This window comes from Mobula birostris, chromosome 2 (genome assembly GCF_030028105.1).
Source record: "Mobula birostris isolate sMobBir1 chromosome 2, sMobBir1.hap1, whole genome shotgun sequence".
Lineage (NCBI taxonomy): Eukaryota > Metazoa > Chordata > Chondrichthyes > Myliobatiformes > Myliobatidae > Mobula > Mobula birostris.
In genome coordinates this window covers 48,775,423-48,791,006 of record NC_092371.1, presented here as the reverse complement: position 1 = coordinate 48,791,006, position 15,584 = coordinate 48,775,423, and the positions used below count along the sequence as shown (strand labels likewise).

General features: G+C 39.3%; 1 protein-coding gene across 1 annotated transcript in view; it reads left to right on the top strand.

The window, feature by feature from the left end:
* The window catches only part of gdap1l1 (ganglioside induced differentiation associated protein 1-like 1), an 85,312-nt gene that overhangs the window by 63,781 nt on the left and 5,947 nt on the right, over positions 1 to 15,584 (top strand). The window contains exons 4-5 of the mRNA XM_072276928.1: positions 11,060 to 11,154; positions 14,186 to 14,300. Of these exons, the coding sequence (XP_072133029.1) occupies positions 11,060 to 11,154; positions 14,186 to 14,300 (210 nt within the window). The remainder of the gene's footprint in view (positions 1 to 11,059; positions 11,155 to 14,185; positions 14,301 to 15,584) is intronic.

The window sequence follows — 15,584 nt, the reverse complement described above, 5'->3', positions numbered from 1 at the left end:
CCTATCTTGCTGCATTGTTTTGGTATGGAAGCTTCAAGGCACTGGGCTGCAAGACTCTAAAGAGAATAGTAAACACTGCCAAGAAGATCATTAGAATCATCCTCCCCCACCCCCCATTTGTGACATTTTTTGAGGATCCCTACCACTCATCCCTCAATCTCTTTGACCCACTACTGTCAGGAAGAAAGTACAGAAGCATTAGCGCTCGGACTGCCAGACTGAGTATCAGCTTCTTCCCCCAGCCTGTGAGACTGACGTCTCGTCACTAGGACAGGGAGCTGTTACTGTTTACTGTTCACCTGTGCTGTGCTGTGCACTTCACATGCATTTTCAATTGTATTTTATCAATTTTTTTGTGGTAATTTATATTTTATGTGCTGTGCGTGATATATGGATTATGTGTGCACCATGCTCCAGAGGAAAATTATTTCATTTGGTTGTAAATATGTACAGTCAGATAACAATAAACTTGAACTTAAACTTCATAATGTATATACTTTATTTTATACATCTTCATCACACCTGAATTTGCTTCCTAGAGGCTTCGGGCCTGTGTGTTTACAATAGACAATTTTTCTTTCAGATACATAAATCCATTCAGCGCCTCTCTCCTTTAATTTTTTAACCACTGCAACCTGTGCAGAACTCTGCTCTTTAACAATGTCCTCCTTAGTGTTCCAATTCCTTTTTATGGTCTTGCCTTCAAAAGTTAAAGCAAACTATCTGAAGTTGCCTCCTTAAACCCACCTCCCTCTAGCTCCCTCTTCTCCTTTTATGTTATCCTTATAACTGCAGCCTGATCAAGCCTTTCTGCAATGTTTTTTCCAGTCTCCTTTGCTTTCAACGTTCCATCATCTATCAATATGGATTGCCAAGTAAAAGGAGGGAACAGCCTAACAATCATCTCCCAATTAGGTAATTTATGAAAGAACTGAGAGACGGACATGAAATAAAAACCATGGAAACACAAACATTAACACAAAGAAAGAAACTGTGTACATTCTCCACTTCATGTGGCTGGTGAAAAAAACATGTTTTTTTTCTGGGATTGATTACTGGTGAAGAACACTTGTAATGGAAGTGCTTTGCATGCAAAAAATGTCTATTTTAATAGAATCAAAAGGTTTTCCACCATGAAATATATTTCAAGTTAAAATTAATAGTTTCCCCCTTGGCTTAGTTAGTAAATGGCATGAATTCCAATGCAATGAAGTCACTCAGAAGAATCAACTTCTGTGTTTCTCCTCTTGAAGTTCCTAATTCATTACTACTATACAAGGATAAAGGAATCTTTTCTGTCATGAGCATGCCTCTTAATAATCCATGGATATCTTTAGAGTCTAGCAAGATGTCAACATTGCTGTCTATAATGTTCTACCAAATATTCCTTTAAATAGCTGGTCACCTCTTCCTAGGTTTGATGATAATTTTATATCCTACTTTTGAAGCAGAATATGATTTAGATATTTATCTCAGGCTTTCTTTAGTTTATTTTACAATTGCTTCTACAGAAGTGTTTTTATGATTACTGCATGTCTAGATTAATCTGTTAAAATGACGTACCTTTTCCTGTTGTTCAAGCCACCCACAGGATATTTTCCATAACTGAGACATCTAACTGGTGCAGGGCTCTTTCAATATTAATTCCTTTCCCAATATTCACAACTATTGGTTAAGTTTTAATTATCTTTTGACATTAATTATCTTTTGACCTAACGCACCCTGCCATTCATAGGATTCTAAATATCCTTACTCAATTCTGCTTAGTTATCAGTTACACATTTTAAAAAAAGATACGCTTTTCTATTCTGAGAGGTTAGACATGCTTACCTGATATGAATATTATCCCATTCTGTTAGATTCATTCCCTTAGCCAGGTATTCTGTCCTTATAATGAAATCAGAAAATATTTAAAATACTCAGCAGGCAGCATCTGGAGAAGCAAATAAACATTTCTGGTCAATCCATACTAGAAAGGTAAAACCAAGTGGGTTTAATTTGCAAAGATGGGGAGAGTTAGAGTGAACAAATGGGATATTTATGGGTATAGGCCAAAATTTCCCAGCAGACACCATGTTCTTGCTGTCATCTAGTTAATAGATAAATGAGAGGGAAACAGAAAAGAACATGCTGAATGTGAGATGCAGAACATAGCATTTGTTCAAAGTTCAAATTAAATTAATTATCAAAGTATTATCATATACTACCCTGGCATTCATTTTCTTGTGGGCATTCACAGTATTGAATTGAATTGACTCTAGTTTTTCTTGCATCCTTCACATACATGAGGAGTAAAAATCTTTACGTTACGTCTCCGTCTGAGTGTGCAATGTGCAAATTATAATAACTTGTAATAAATAGGATATTCAGTAAGATATAGCTTAGAAGTACAATTGTGTCAGCATGAATTTGTCAGTCTGGTGAAAGAAGCTGCCCTGAAGCCAGTTAGTCCTGGCTTTTATGCTGCGGTACTGTTTCCCAGATGGTAGCAGCTGGAACAGATTGTGGTTGGGGTTACTCAGGTCCCCAATGGTCCTTGGGGTCCTGATACAAAGAAACACAATTGAATCGCACTATGGTGGCATAGTGGCTAGCACAATGCTATTACAGATCGGTGCATTTAGGAAGTCAATTCTGACAGTCTGTAAAGAACTTGTACATTCTCTCTGTGAGAGTCTATGGGTTTCCACCAGGTTTCTCCCACAGTCCAAAGTCATTCCAGTTAATTGGTCATTGTAAATTGTCCTGTGATTAGGCTAGTGTTAAATATGTGGGTTGCTGGGTGGTACGGGTCATTGGACCGGAAGGGCCAATTCCACGCTGTAAAATGAGTACATAAAAAAATGAATGAAAACTATACATAAAGACAGACAAGCAACCAATGTGCAAAAGGAGACAAACTGTGCGAATAAAAAAATGAATAAATGTTGAGAACATAAGTTGCAAAGTCCTTGAAGATAAATCTGTAGGTTATGAAATCAGTTCGGTGTTGAGGTGAGTGTGACCACGCTGGTTCAGGAGCATGATGTTTGAAGGGCCAAAACTGTTCCTGAACCTGATGTTGTAGAAATTGGAAACAAAAGAGAATATTGGAAACACTCAACTGTTCAAGCAACATCTGTAGAGGGGAAGAAAATTGAGTTCATGTCAAACATGGATGATCTTATATTAGAACTAGCCAATTCTAACACAAACAGAAAAGGTGCCATTGCAAATTGTTGAATACTAAATCCTTAGTGTTGCAACATACCCAACCAAAAATGAGGTGCTATTACTTCAGCTTTTACTGAGCTTCAGTGGAAGAGCAAAGAAGGCCAAAGGCAGTTCCTGAGTGGGAAAGGGATAGAAAATTAAAAGACGGGACTGGAAGCTGAAGTCACCTTTCCAGATTAATCAAATTTTTTCTAAACCAGAGTTCCTGGAATAGCATGCTGTCTTCCATCTAGGCATACTGTCCTTGATACTCTATTCAGTCGGAGGAAAAGAATGAGATGCTAAGTTGCTACATTTTATAATTGAAGTTTAGCCTAACTTGTAAACCAATTTATATTTGAATTGCTTTCTGAACATAGTCCACATTAATATCATGAGTCTGCAGAGAGATAATGTTTAAAATGGATTACTGGCACGTTATGAAGTCAAACAAATAAAACCATTAGGAATAATTCCCTGAATTTAAAGAAAACATTATTGGATTCCTAATGTTTATTAGCACTGTGAACAGAAACTAGACAATTAATGTATGTTAGCATTTTGGTTTTCATACGTGATGGGGGATATCAGTATCTGGCTATTTGTGCTTAAAATTAAGTTTCACACATACAGAATTTATTTAGAATATCAGCTTGTTCTTCCCTTATGAATCACAAAACAAGACTTAACTATGACAAAAAGATGAATATAGTTTGGAAATTGCATATGTTGGATGATTCTACTCTCCTGGCTGCTAAAGGATCCAAGACCTTAGTTGAAATAAAGTGCGTGGAATGTGAGGTTCTGGGCTTCACAATGATCTGACACCAGATTTTCTGACAAGTTGTAGGGCAGTGTCAAAGAGAAATGGGCACCAACTGCTCCGTGGTGTGAAGTGTTTTCCCCACATGACTCACAAATTCTTTCATTGTCAGCACTTAAGAGTATTGGCACTGCATATTTCCACACATTTCCAAGGGACTCAGCCCAGGAATACTTTCAACAGGACAATTTTACAAATGTATGCCAGGAATGGCAGTCCAGTTGAAGAATAATTTTAAGACGGCCTGTAGCAGTGATGCAGAGCACATAGTCCAGAGGCAACATCTAGTTTCTAGGAAGGTTCAGTCCAGCCTGTCTTGGTGAGCATTGGACACCAGCACTCTTCACTCCATTATCCATTTTAAATTCTAGTATCATGTTGGTCTCGGAAGAAAAGAAGACGCTGTACATAGACATTTCATCATAAAGGGTGGCGTGGTAGCAGAACATTTAGCATAATGCTATTACAGAGCCAGTGACCTGGGTTCAATCCCACTACTGTCAGTAAGAAGTTTGTACGTTCTCCCTGTGACCATTTGGGTTTCCTCCAGGTGCTCTGGTTTCTTCCTAATTCCAAAGACGTACAGGTTAGTAGACTAATTGGTCACATGGGTGTAATAGGCTGGCACAAACATAAGCCTGTGGCTGTCCAGGCATCTGTGTGAAGGGATTCCCTTATCAATAACTCAGCTCCATGCTTTTGTAGCTACCAAACTATCAAAGAGTTTGGAATATCTGTATATGGCTCTGCTCTGATACACGAGCATATTGAAAAATATTCAAATCCTATTTTAAAACAATCATAGTCTGGTGCAGCGGTAGAGCAGTTGGCATTGCCTCCCCATGGCTCCAGTCCAATCCTGCGCGAGGGCACGGTTTATGTGTAGTTTGAATGTTATTTTTGCGACTGTGTTGGTTTCCCCTCTGCGTGCTTCAGTTTCCTTCCAAGTTGCGTAAATGTGTTAATCAGTTAATTGGCCAATGTACATTATTCCTTTGTATAGGTTAACAGCAAAAGTAATCAAGGTGGAGTTGTTGGGCATGTGTGGGAGAGAATAAGCTGCAGAAGAACAGAGAAATAAAGGGAGGGGGAATGGGACAAATAGGATTGCTCACCGGAGAGCTAGCATGAACTCAGTTAGCCAAATTGCCTTTTACTGTGGCAGTACTAAAAAATAAACAACTGAAAAATTTGACAAAGTTAAACATTTAGAACATGACGAAATATTTAAAGCAATAAAATGGATTTATGTCACCATTTAAGCCCTTCAATATTTGGCTAGTGCAGTGCCACAGCTAGTAGAACTGCTGCCTTGCAGTGTCAGAGACCCAAGTTCAATCCAGGTGCTGTCTGTATGAAGTTTCCATCTTCCTGTGACTGTATATCTTCCTCCTGGTTTCATTCCGTATCCCAAAGAACTGTGGGTTAGTAAGTTAATTGTTGTCTGTAAATTGCCTCTTCTATATTTGTGAGCAGTAGAACTGGGGTTGGGGAGTTGTTCTCTTCTTAAAGAGTGGAGTGACATTTTCAATTTTTCAGTCCTCTGGAACCATGCCAGAATCTCATAATTCTTGAAAGATCACTTATAATTCCTCCACAATCTCTTCATCTGCCTCTTTCAGAACCATGGGATGTAGTCTATCTGGTCCAGGAGACTAAACTACCTTTGCACCTGTCAGCTTCCCAGGCACCTTCTCCTTCATAATAGCAACTGCACTCGCTTCTGCCCTGATACTCCCGGATGTTGCTCACGCCCTCCACAATGAAAACTGCCGCAAAATACCTATTCAGTTTGTTCATCATTTCATTGTTCCCCATACTCCTCCCAACTTTATTTTTCAATGGTCCAATTGACTACTCTTGCCTCTGTTTTACTCTTAGTATATACAAACATGTATATATATCTGAAAACCATTTTGGTATCCTTTCTTATTATTGGCTAGCTTACCTGCACATTTACTCTTTTCTCTCCCTAATTTTCAGTTGCCTTCTATTCATTTTTAAAAAGCTTCTCAGTCCTATAGTTTCCCTTTAATTTTTGCTATTTTGAATGTCCTCTCTTTTACTTTTTGGCTGACTTTGACTTCCCTTGTCAGCCACAGTTGTCTTATCTTCCCTTTAGAATTCTTTCTGCTTTAGGTGAATCAAACCTGCATCATTTGAATTAGTCCACGAAACTCCATCCGTTGCTGCTCTACTGTCACACCTGCTAGTGTCCTCTTCCAATCAACTTTGGTCAGCTCCTCTCTCATGTTTCTGTTGTTACTTTTACTCAAATGCGACACCAATACATTTGATTTTAGTTTCTCCCTCTCAAACTGCAGGGCGAATCTGATCATATTATGGAAAAAAAGTACAGTCGACGTTTCAGGCCAAAACACTTCGACAGGACTGGAGAGAAAAAGGCTGAGGAGAAGATTTGAAAGGTGGGGGGAGAGGAGAGAGAAACACCAGGCAATAGGTGAAACTTGGAGGGGGAGGGATGAAGCAAGGCACTAGGAAGTTGATTGGTGAAAGAGACAGAAGGTCATGGAAGAAAAAAGAAGGGGGGGAGCACCAGAGGGAGGTGATGGGTGGGCAAGGAGATAACATGAGATAAGGACAAGGGGATGGGAAATGGTGAAAGGGGAGGGGGAGTGGAGATATTACTGAAAGTTTGAGAAATTTATGTTCATTCCATCAGAATGGAGGCTACCCAAACTGAATATAAGGTGTTATTCCTCCAGCCTAAGTGTGGCCTTATCCTGACAGTAGAGGAGGCCATGGATGGACATATCGGAATGGGAATGGGAAATGGAATTAGAATGGGTGGGCACTGGGAGATCCTACTTGTTCTGGTGGAAGGAGAGTAGATTCTCAGTGAAGCGGTCTCCCAATCTATATCGGGTCTCACCGATATACAAGGGGACACCCCGAGAGCACCGAACACAGTATATGACCCCAACCGATGTCTATTATAAACCTTCCAACTCTCACAGCTACCTGGACAATACCTTGTCCCACCTTGCTACTTGTAAAAACACCATCCTCTTCTCTCAATTCCTCTATCTCCACCACATCTGCTTTCAGGATGAGGCTTTTCATTCTAAAACGAAGGAGATGTCCTTCTTTTTCAAAGAAAGGGGCTTCCCTTCCTCCACCATCAACGCTGCCCTCAAACTGCATCTCTTCCATTTCACGCATGTCTGCTCTTACCCCATCCTCCCACCACGCTACCAGGGATAGAGTTCCTCTTGTCCTCACCTACCACCCCACCAGCCTCTGCATCCAGCATATAATTTTCCAAAACTTCCACCACTTCCAACTGGATCCCACCACCAAACACATCTTCCCCCGCCCCCACACTTTCTGCTTTCCACAGGAATTGCTCCCTATGTGACTCTCTTGTCCATTAGCCCCTCTCCACTGATCTCCCTTCTGGCACTTACCCTTGCAAGCAGAACAAGTGCGTCACCTGCCCCTACACCTCCTCCTTCACTACCATTCAGTGCCCCAAACAGTCCTTCCAGGTGAGGCGGCACTTCACCTGTGAGTCTCCCTCTGGTGTTCCCCCCCCCCTTTTTTCCTTCATGGTCTTCTGTCTCTTTCACCAATCAACTTCCTAGCTCTTTGCTTCATCCCTCTCCCTCTAAGTTTCACCTATCACCTGGCATTTCTCTCTCCTCTCCCCCCACCTTTCAAATCTACTCCTCAGCTGTTTTTCCTCCAGTCCTGCTGAAGGGGTTTTGGCCCAAAATGTCAACTGTACTTTTTTTTTCCATAGATGCTGCCTGGCCTGCCCGGTTCCTCCAGCATTTTATGTGTGTTGCTTGGATTTCCAGCATCTGCAGATTTTCTCTTGTTTGTTTTCTATCATATTATGATTATGTTCCTTTACCTTAAGCTTCCTAGTCAAATCTGGTCCATTGCACAACACCAAATCCAGAATTGTCTTTTCTCTAGTGGACTTAACCACAAGCTGCTCTAAAATGCCATCTTGTAGGCATTCTACAAGTTCCTTCTCTTGGGATCCAGTACCAACCTGAGTTTTCCCAACCTACTCACATATTGGAATCCCCCATGACCATCGTAGTATTGCCCTTTGAACAAGCCTTTTCTATATCTGTGTAATTTGTACCCCAGATCCCGGCTACTACTTGGATGATTGTATATAACTCCCATCAGTCTTTTCACCCTTGCAGTTTCTTAACTCTATCCACAGGGATTCTATATTTCTTTCTAAGGATATGATTTCATTTTTTTACCAACAGAACCACTCCATCCTTCTGTCCACCCACCTGTCTTTTCAATAGGATATGTATCCTTGGATGTTTAGCTCCCTGCAGTGATCTACTTTCAATCATAAATCTGCAATATCCGTGTCATACCTACCAATTTCTAGCTATGCTGTAAGCTTAACTTCCTTATTTCATAAGCTGTGTGCATCAAAACTTTCCTATGTCCTTCGAGTCATTTCTTTTTATGAAAGTCATTGAACATACATTGGGTTGAAATCGAAGCAGATTTGGTTAAAGGATTTCACTGCTGGGAGAACTGCAGGAAGAATACATTTCTCCCACTGGGCTCATGAATCAGCATTGGAACACAATCAGATAGCAGCAGGTCTGCTCATCTCACTTGAAACATTAACTGTTTTTCTGTCCTCAAATGTTTCCTGGCCAGCTGACCTCTTCCAGCGTTTTCTGGTTTTGTTTCAGGTTTCCAGTACCTGCAGTATATTTTATTTTTATTTATTGGACCCTGTATGTTTTCTTTGATACAAATATAAGTACAAAGCCATCTAGAAATCTTGTCTTTTGTTATTACTAGCTGTTATTTGTTTCTTTTATCTGTGCCAGTTAAATGAAGCACATTTTCATTTCATTTCTAATGTGGTAAAGAAGGGCTGGCATTTAGTTTGGCATTTTAATCTAAGCAGGAACTTGCATGCACATTGTTGACAGAGTAATAGAAATCTTAAGGTGGTGTAGTATAAGTAGTAGAGTATCACCTCCTGTATAGTTTCTGAACTAATCAATCCAACTTCATGAGCTAAATTCCAGAACAGTGGAATAAATATGTCACCAAATCCTCTTCCAGGGTAATTATATTCTTTGGTAGACTGCTTATGTAGGTGCTCGAGTATGAGAAAATTGTTCCAGACTAAAGATCCAAAATCAATTTTGTATATTTATTACCTATTACCAAAGCTGTGGTGGGTTCGCGTCAGGAAGTGAGAAGGGGAATGGAAGAAACCCTATGCAAAGGCATGAACTGAAGTCTGTGGGTAGGATGCATCTCATTGTGGAGATATGAAATTTAATTCAACTACCCACACTATAAATGTTGGGGACTAGGTTTCATCTCTGGAAATTGAAATTAACAACCATCCACCCTGCCAGTAAAAGGTAACTGTTAAACTCAGTCACCTGCAAAAATACGGTGCAGATTTGACGTCTCCTTTCCACAGAGAAAAGCTATGTGCATGAGCAGACCAGTCCGAAGAACATTCAGCAGCATTCATTAATGTGCATCATTTTAAAAACTTGCTTTATATATAACTGATTGACTGCCAGATTTGATGTCTATCACTAATGGTGGGATTGGAACGATTCTGTAATGACCTTCACACCCACACAAGGAGCTATTTATGTACGACAAGTTGTTCCAAACTGCCAGTCTTCCCTGCCTGAGAAAAAACTGTAAACTAAGATGCGGATTACTGAGATGTGTGGGAAGGACTACCTAGTCCAGTTTATGTGATTGACAGGGAAGTAACAAGAGCGACATAATTGTAGGTGTTCTCTCACATATCCGCCTTTCCCTTTTAAAATGTGAAGATTTCAGGAATTCCCTGCACACTTTCTGTCTTTGTCACTTGATTGATGGAACACTGCAATGTAGAATCTACTAATAATACCCCAAAAAATTAAAGAGTAAAGAGAATTTAAAAACCAAAGCTGGCATTCTTTGCATCAAGGAAACAAATCAAAGTCTTGAAACTTAACTGAGTATCAATTATTATCGGAAAAAAAACAAGTTTTTTTGAAAAACAAGTCCTTTTTCAAATAAATTTGAAAAAATCAACTTTTACCAGGCCTAACACGTAAATAATGATTTACATATTCTATGTCGGTAACATACAGGTTTAGGGCAGATTTTTCCCAAATAACATGTTACTCAACCTTGTCTATCTTTGCCTTCACAATGTGCTTGTTTTAGTCATTATCCCCCTTATTTCTTTACTCATATTTTGTTTAATGCTTTAAAATCTGGCACATGGATTTATGTACCCTCACTCATGATCCCCATTCACCATCAGCAGTGGCTTTGCTGCCACTTGTTTCTCAGAAATAATTCATATTATTAAAGTAGTTTCTGTGTTTCTTTTACTTTATCCAGATTGTACACTGCAAATGAACCGACAGTAGTCTTGATTTACTTTGCTACATATAGAATAGTCTTGGTGTGAAATGAGGCTGTTTGATTGTATCATCCTATCAACTACTTAAAAGACTTCAATTTTATGTACAGTTGCAGTATTTTCTGTGTAGGAAGCTTTTCATTAGGTAAGATTCATTGAGAACAGAACAGGCCTTATTTTAAAAAAAGGCATTAATTTAACTAGAAGACTAATTTTTATAGCCATACAATTGTTGTGATCTCATTCAATATAAGCTGATACTTGTCATTCATATGCTCTGTGGATAGGTAGCCAATAATCACTGCAATAAATTTGAACATCAGATGTGATGCTCAAATAAAACAATTTCTCTCTCTCATGCAATTGTATTTTTGAGAAAAAATGCTCTAAGATTTTGCTTCAAAGCACAGCACTTGATATAATCAACTAAAAAGTAATGACTACTTAAGTATTTATCCACAGTTTGCCCTGGTATTGTTAGGATTTCAAACCTCTGTTTGAATAAATAGTAATTAAGTACCTGTTTTCATAGATAAGTAACAGTATCTGCTAAAGGGAATGGTTTCATACTATAATGAATTTGTTTTACTGTACTGAACAAGGTGTGATATTTAAAATTTTCTTTTCCTTTTCTTTCACAGGGCATTTAGTAAACACTGCTTCAGAATTGATGAAGCTCGACCAAGAACAACCTCAACTCACAGAGCCATATCTTTCCAAACAAAAAAAACTAATGGTAACACAAACCAAGTTTTCTTTCAGCATGTTTTGTTTTGGATATAAACCTTCTACTTTTTAGGTTAAGCAGATCTGTTCTGAGTCTGTAGTAATTGTAGTAAGTACTTCAGAATATGACTGCATGATGGTAACTTCTACCACTGCTGTCATGGACTGATGTGTCTGGCACAATTGAGAGTGCTAACCAAGTTTATCCCTCCTATTGGTTCACTCACTTCCTTCTGAAGACACGCTCTAGAACCCACGATCGTCAGGGTACGGCCAGCTGATTGGTGCAACAAGCCACTCTGATGATGGACATTCCTTCTACTGAGAACACCACAGTTCATTTAGTATCCTTGCTACTTTTAAGGCTTCTTTTTTAATGTTGCCTAATATGGATGTTATTTGGACTGGAGGACTTGAGATATAGGAGAGAATGGATAGTTTGGGGCTTTTTCCCTGGAGCGTAAGAAACGGAGGGGTGACCTTACCAAAGGATATAAAATCATGACAGGCTAGGTAGGCAGGTCAGTCTTTTTCCCTCAAGGTAGGAGAATCTAAAACTAAAGGACATAAGTTGGTGGTGGGGTAATTTAAAAGGAACAAACGTTTTCCCACACACAAGGTAGTAGGTTTTGTAGAGCAAAGTGCCAGAAGAAGTGGTAGAGCCAGGTAAAATTATGTTTAAGGAACATTTTGATAGGTACATGATAGAAAAGATTGAGAAATACAGGCAAGCAAGTAGGACTACCTCAGGTAGGCAACGCAGCTAGCATGGATGAGATGGGGTAAAGAGCCTGTTTCCATGCTGTCTAATTCCATGACTCTATGAACGAGAACATATTGAGGACACTAAATTGTAATCAATAGGAAACTTCCTTACCCATGTTTGACCAGGTGGTAATTGATTCCATGGGTTCTGGAATCAGTGTTGTGGAATTCCAGGGTTGCCCCCTCTGCTGGATTTCTGTAGCCGATGGGACAGGGTGAACCAGGATTTGTGGTAGTTCTTTGCATTAAAAATGATTATGGTGAGTTTCCACACAATTCCTTCATTTTAATTTAAATTAAAATCACTTCAGATTGGCCCCAGGTGCAACAAACCGCAGTTACATTGTGAATATTATGTGATGGTTTCATTTTGAACGAGACACAGTCAAATTTCAAGCCTGTCACTGAATCTGGCATAAAGTGAAACAGACATTATTCCCAGCAAATAGAATTGCATTGTCATAAACTGCTTTTACCAAGACAATAGGAAAACAAACTAACACAGACAACTTGTCATCAGTAATGTTAATGATGCTAACTTGTTACATCAATTGCAATTTTATACCTTATGGCATCAGTTCAGATTCTGAGAAATATATTGTCACATGGAGAGAATGTAAAAGACAGCCTGAACATGGGTCATACACAAGTACTGATTTCAGGGTCTCAGATGAAAACCTAGATGGTACAGCCCATAAATAGACCATCAGACATGTGCAATGAAAGCTTAAGTCTGTTGGATGCAGATTTTTTGAAGACTTTACAAAGTCAAGGAGCACAGAGAATCTGATAGCAAAATTTCATACTAGCTTGAACTTGCAGAACTTGAAATCTATCCTATCAGACTTGGAAAACACAGACAACTCTATGTGCAGACTATGCGTTCAACTATGATGAAGTGACTAATGGTTAACGTCTCAGCTTCCATAGCTGCTACAGTTGAAGCTCAGAGTACTGCCACATTGTATCAAAACAGAGATAAAGCTTCCAAACCATAACAGCCCAGAGATCCATCCCCTAACAGAATACTAATGTACAAGTGGCACAGTGCTGTGGGTATTGTTTTTCTCTTTGGCAATACCATTGATTGAGGATGATTTATGGCAGTAGCTCCTCAGAGCACAGATCTGATACCATCTAGGAACACATTATTATTCTCTCTCAGCCATTCCTCGTATTATCAGCTGAACACACTGACCACTGCCCCCCATGCTAGGAAGATACAGCCATGCTTGGGTCATTATGCCCAAAGCTGCCAAAATTAATCCTCTAAAGCAAGGATTCCCGACCTGGGATCCAAGGACCCCTTATTTAATGGTATTAGTCCATGGCATAAAAGTGGTTGGGAACCTCTGATCTAGAGCCTCTGAAAATCAGGAGTCCATTACTAGATATGCTGTAGCTACAGAACTGTAGGAACAGTAGCTGTAGCATATCTACTAATGGGCTCGGGAACTGTCAAACAGTAGACACACAATACCTTCACACTTGCTTCAATGTGGTTATCTACTGGGATGAATTGTGTTGTCACTAGAGCTACAGTTATTTTTCATGGGTCAACTAAGGATAAAGGGAAATTCCAGCTTGCTGTACCTAATAAAATGGCCACTGAGTGTATAGTTGCAGAATTCTGCTGTATGTTAAAAAGCAAGCATGTGTAACATAAAGCAAACAAAAGAAAATCTACAGATGCTGGAAATCAGATAGCAGATCCTTTGTGCCTTGATAGTCACTCTCCCTAGTACTCCCCTCAAAGGGGCCCCTCTGTATCAGAGTTTGGTACAGAGCTTTAAGAGTTTGCTCCATTATATGTATTTGACAGCATAGTTTTCACCAAATCCATGTTTTTCACCTGCGTATGCATTGCACACTGGCAGCAACGGACTTCTCATTAATGACTGTCACCCATTAATGAATTTATCCTGAAGTTAAATTTTGGAACTTTTAACATTTGAAAAAGCAAAGAACTTGGAGATTTATTCAAACACTCTTCTCAATAATAGATATTACTATTACTATCAGATAATAATAGTAATAATGGAAAATAGCCAACCCTTTCATTGAAAATTTCTTACATCAACAGTTTGAAGGTAGTAAACAGCTTCTGACTTGTGTGAGAGCACAAATGTGCTGCTTTGCCCAGTTCAACAGCCCTTTCAACTAGTTGTACACAGCTCACCCATGCCACTAGTCAAAATGAACAAAACAAGTAGCTTTGCGGTTACCAGACAAAATTAATTCGCATTAACACTCAGTTTCTTTCACCTTCTCCGTAGACCAAGATACTGGACCATGATGACGTGAACAACTTAAAGAAAATTCTTACTGAATTAGGGAAAGTTTTAGATCAAGTGGAAGCAGAGCTTGAACAGAAGAAACATGAATTTGCAGGTATGACATTGTGAAAATGAAATATTTGCAGTTAAATAATAATATGAGAAAAATCAATTTTAAAATATATTTGGACAGGAAAACTGCAAAATTAATATTTACAACAGCAATTGATTGTTAAATGAATTTCAATGTATTTTAGTATTCTATATGGCAATTATTTTAAGTGGCCAAAATACTTCTCAGTTTTGTTTCAGAAACATAAAATGCACACAATTTGCCAATCAAGTTATTTAGTGTTCTTTCAAACATGGCAAAAGAGGCCACATCCTTATGAGCACTGGTAGATGTGTAAAGACCCATTAGTGTGCTCTGTTCATCCTGCACAACTGTGATGTATTGCATATCATAATTCATACAAAATCATCCCGTATAAAAGCCATGCATTCTCCTGAGAGACACAAGAGACTGCAGATGCTGGAATCTGATGCGATAAACAAGAAGCTAGAGGAAATAAGTGGGTCAAGCAGCACCTCTAAGGGAAATTGACATTTCAGCCCAAATAAAGGGTCTCAACCTTAAACCATCAACTCTAGTCTCCTGGAGATCCTGAGATCTTCACCACCACAAGAATGGGGCCTCTTTTACAAGACTGGAGCCTGTTGGGACTTGTCTGTTGAGCAGGAGAGATCTTGGACAGAGTTGGAAATAGTTCTTTGTAGATTTTATGCACCAGTTTTAAAAAGTGAGCAGGTCCTGTTGGGACTTTTCTGCAGAGCAGGAGATTATTTGGATTATTAGTAGCTTAGCAAGGACCAATAAAAATAAGTGAAGTGCAAGTGGATCAGCCAAGGAGGCTTCTGCTCAACAGGCTTCAGCAAGAACCGGTGGACGCTAAGGGTGCTGAGTTGCTTGAAATCAGTTATCTAATTGTAGAACTTAATCTTAAGAAGTTAGAGCCAAAAGTATAATATACTAGGCAAGAAGAGTCAGGCAGGATGACAGTTAAAGCAGTGGGATATTCCTCCTCTAAGATGTGGGATTGCAGGGTAGCTAGTGGTCTCCCTGATGACTACATCTTTGAGAAGTGTACCCAACTTCAGCTCCTGAATGACAAGGACAAGGAAATGGAGCTGGAGTTGGATGTACCTAGGACCATCTGGGATTTAAAACTTCATAGATGAAGCATTTACTGAGGTGGTCACACCCAGAACACAGGCTTCAGATAGTAGATGGGTGATCAGAATCAGAATCAGGTTTATTATCACCGGCATGTGACATGACACGTTAACTTAGCAGTAGCAGTTCAATGTAATACATAATCTAGCAGAGAAAAAAAAATAA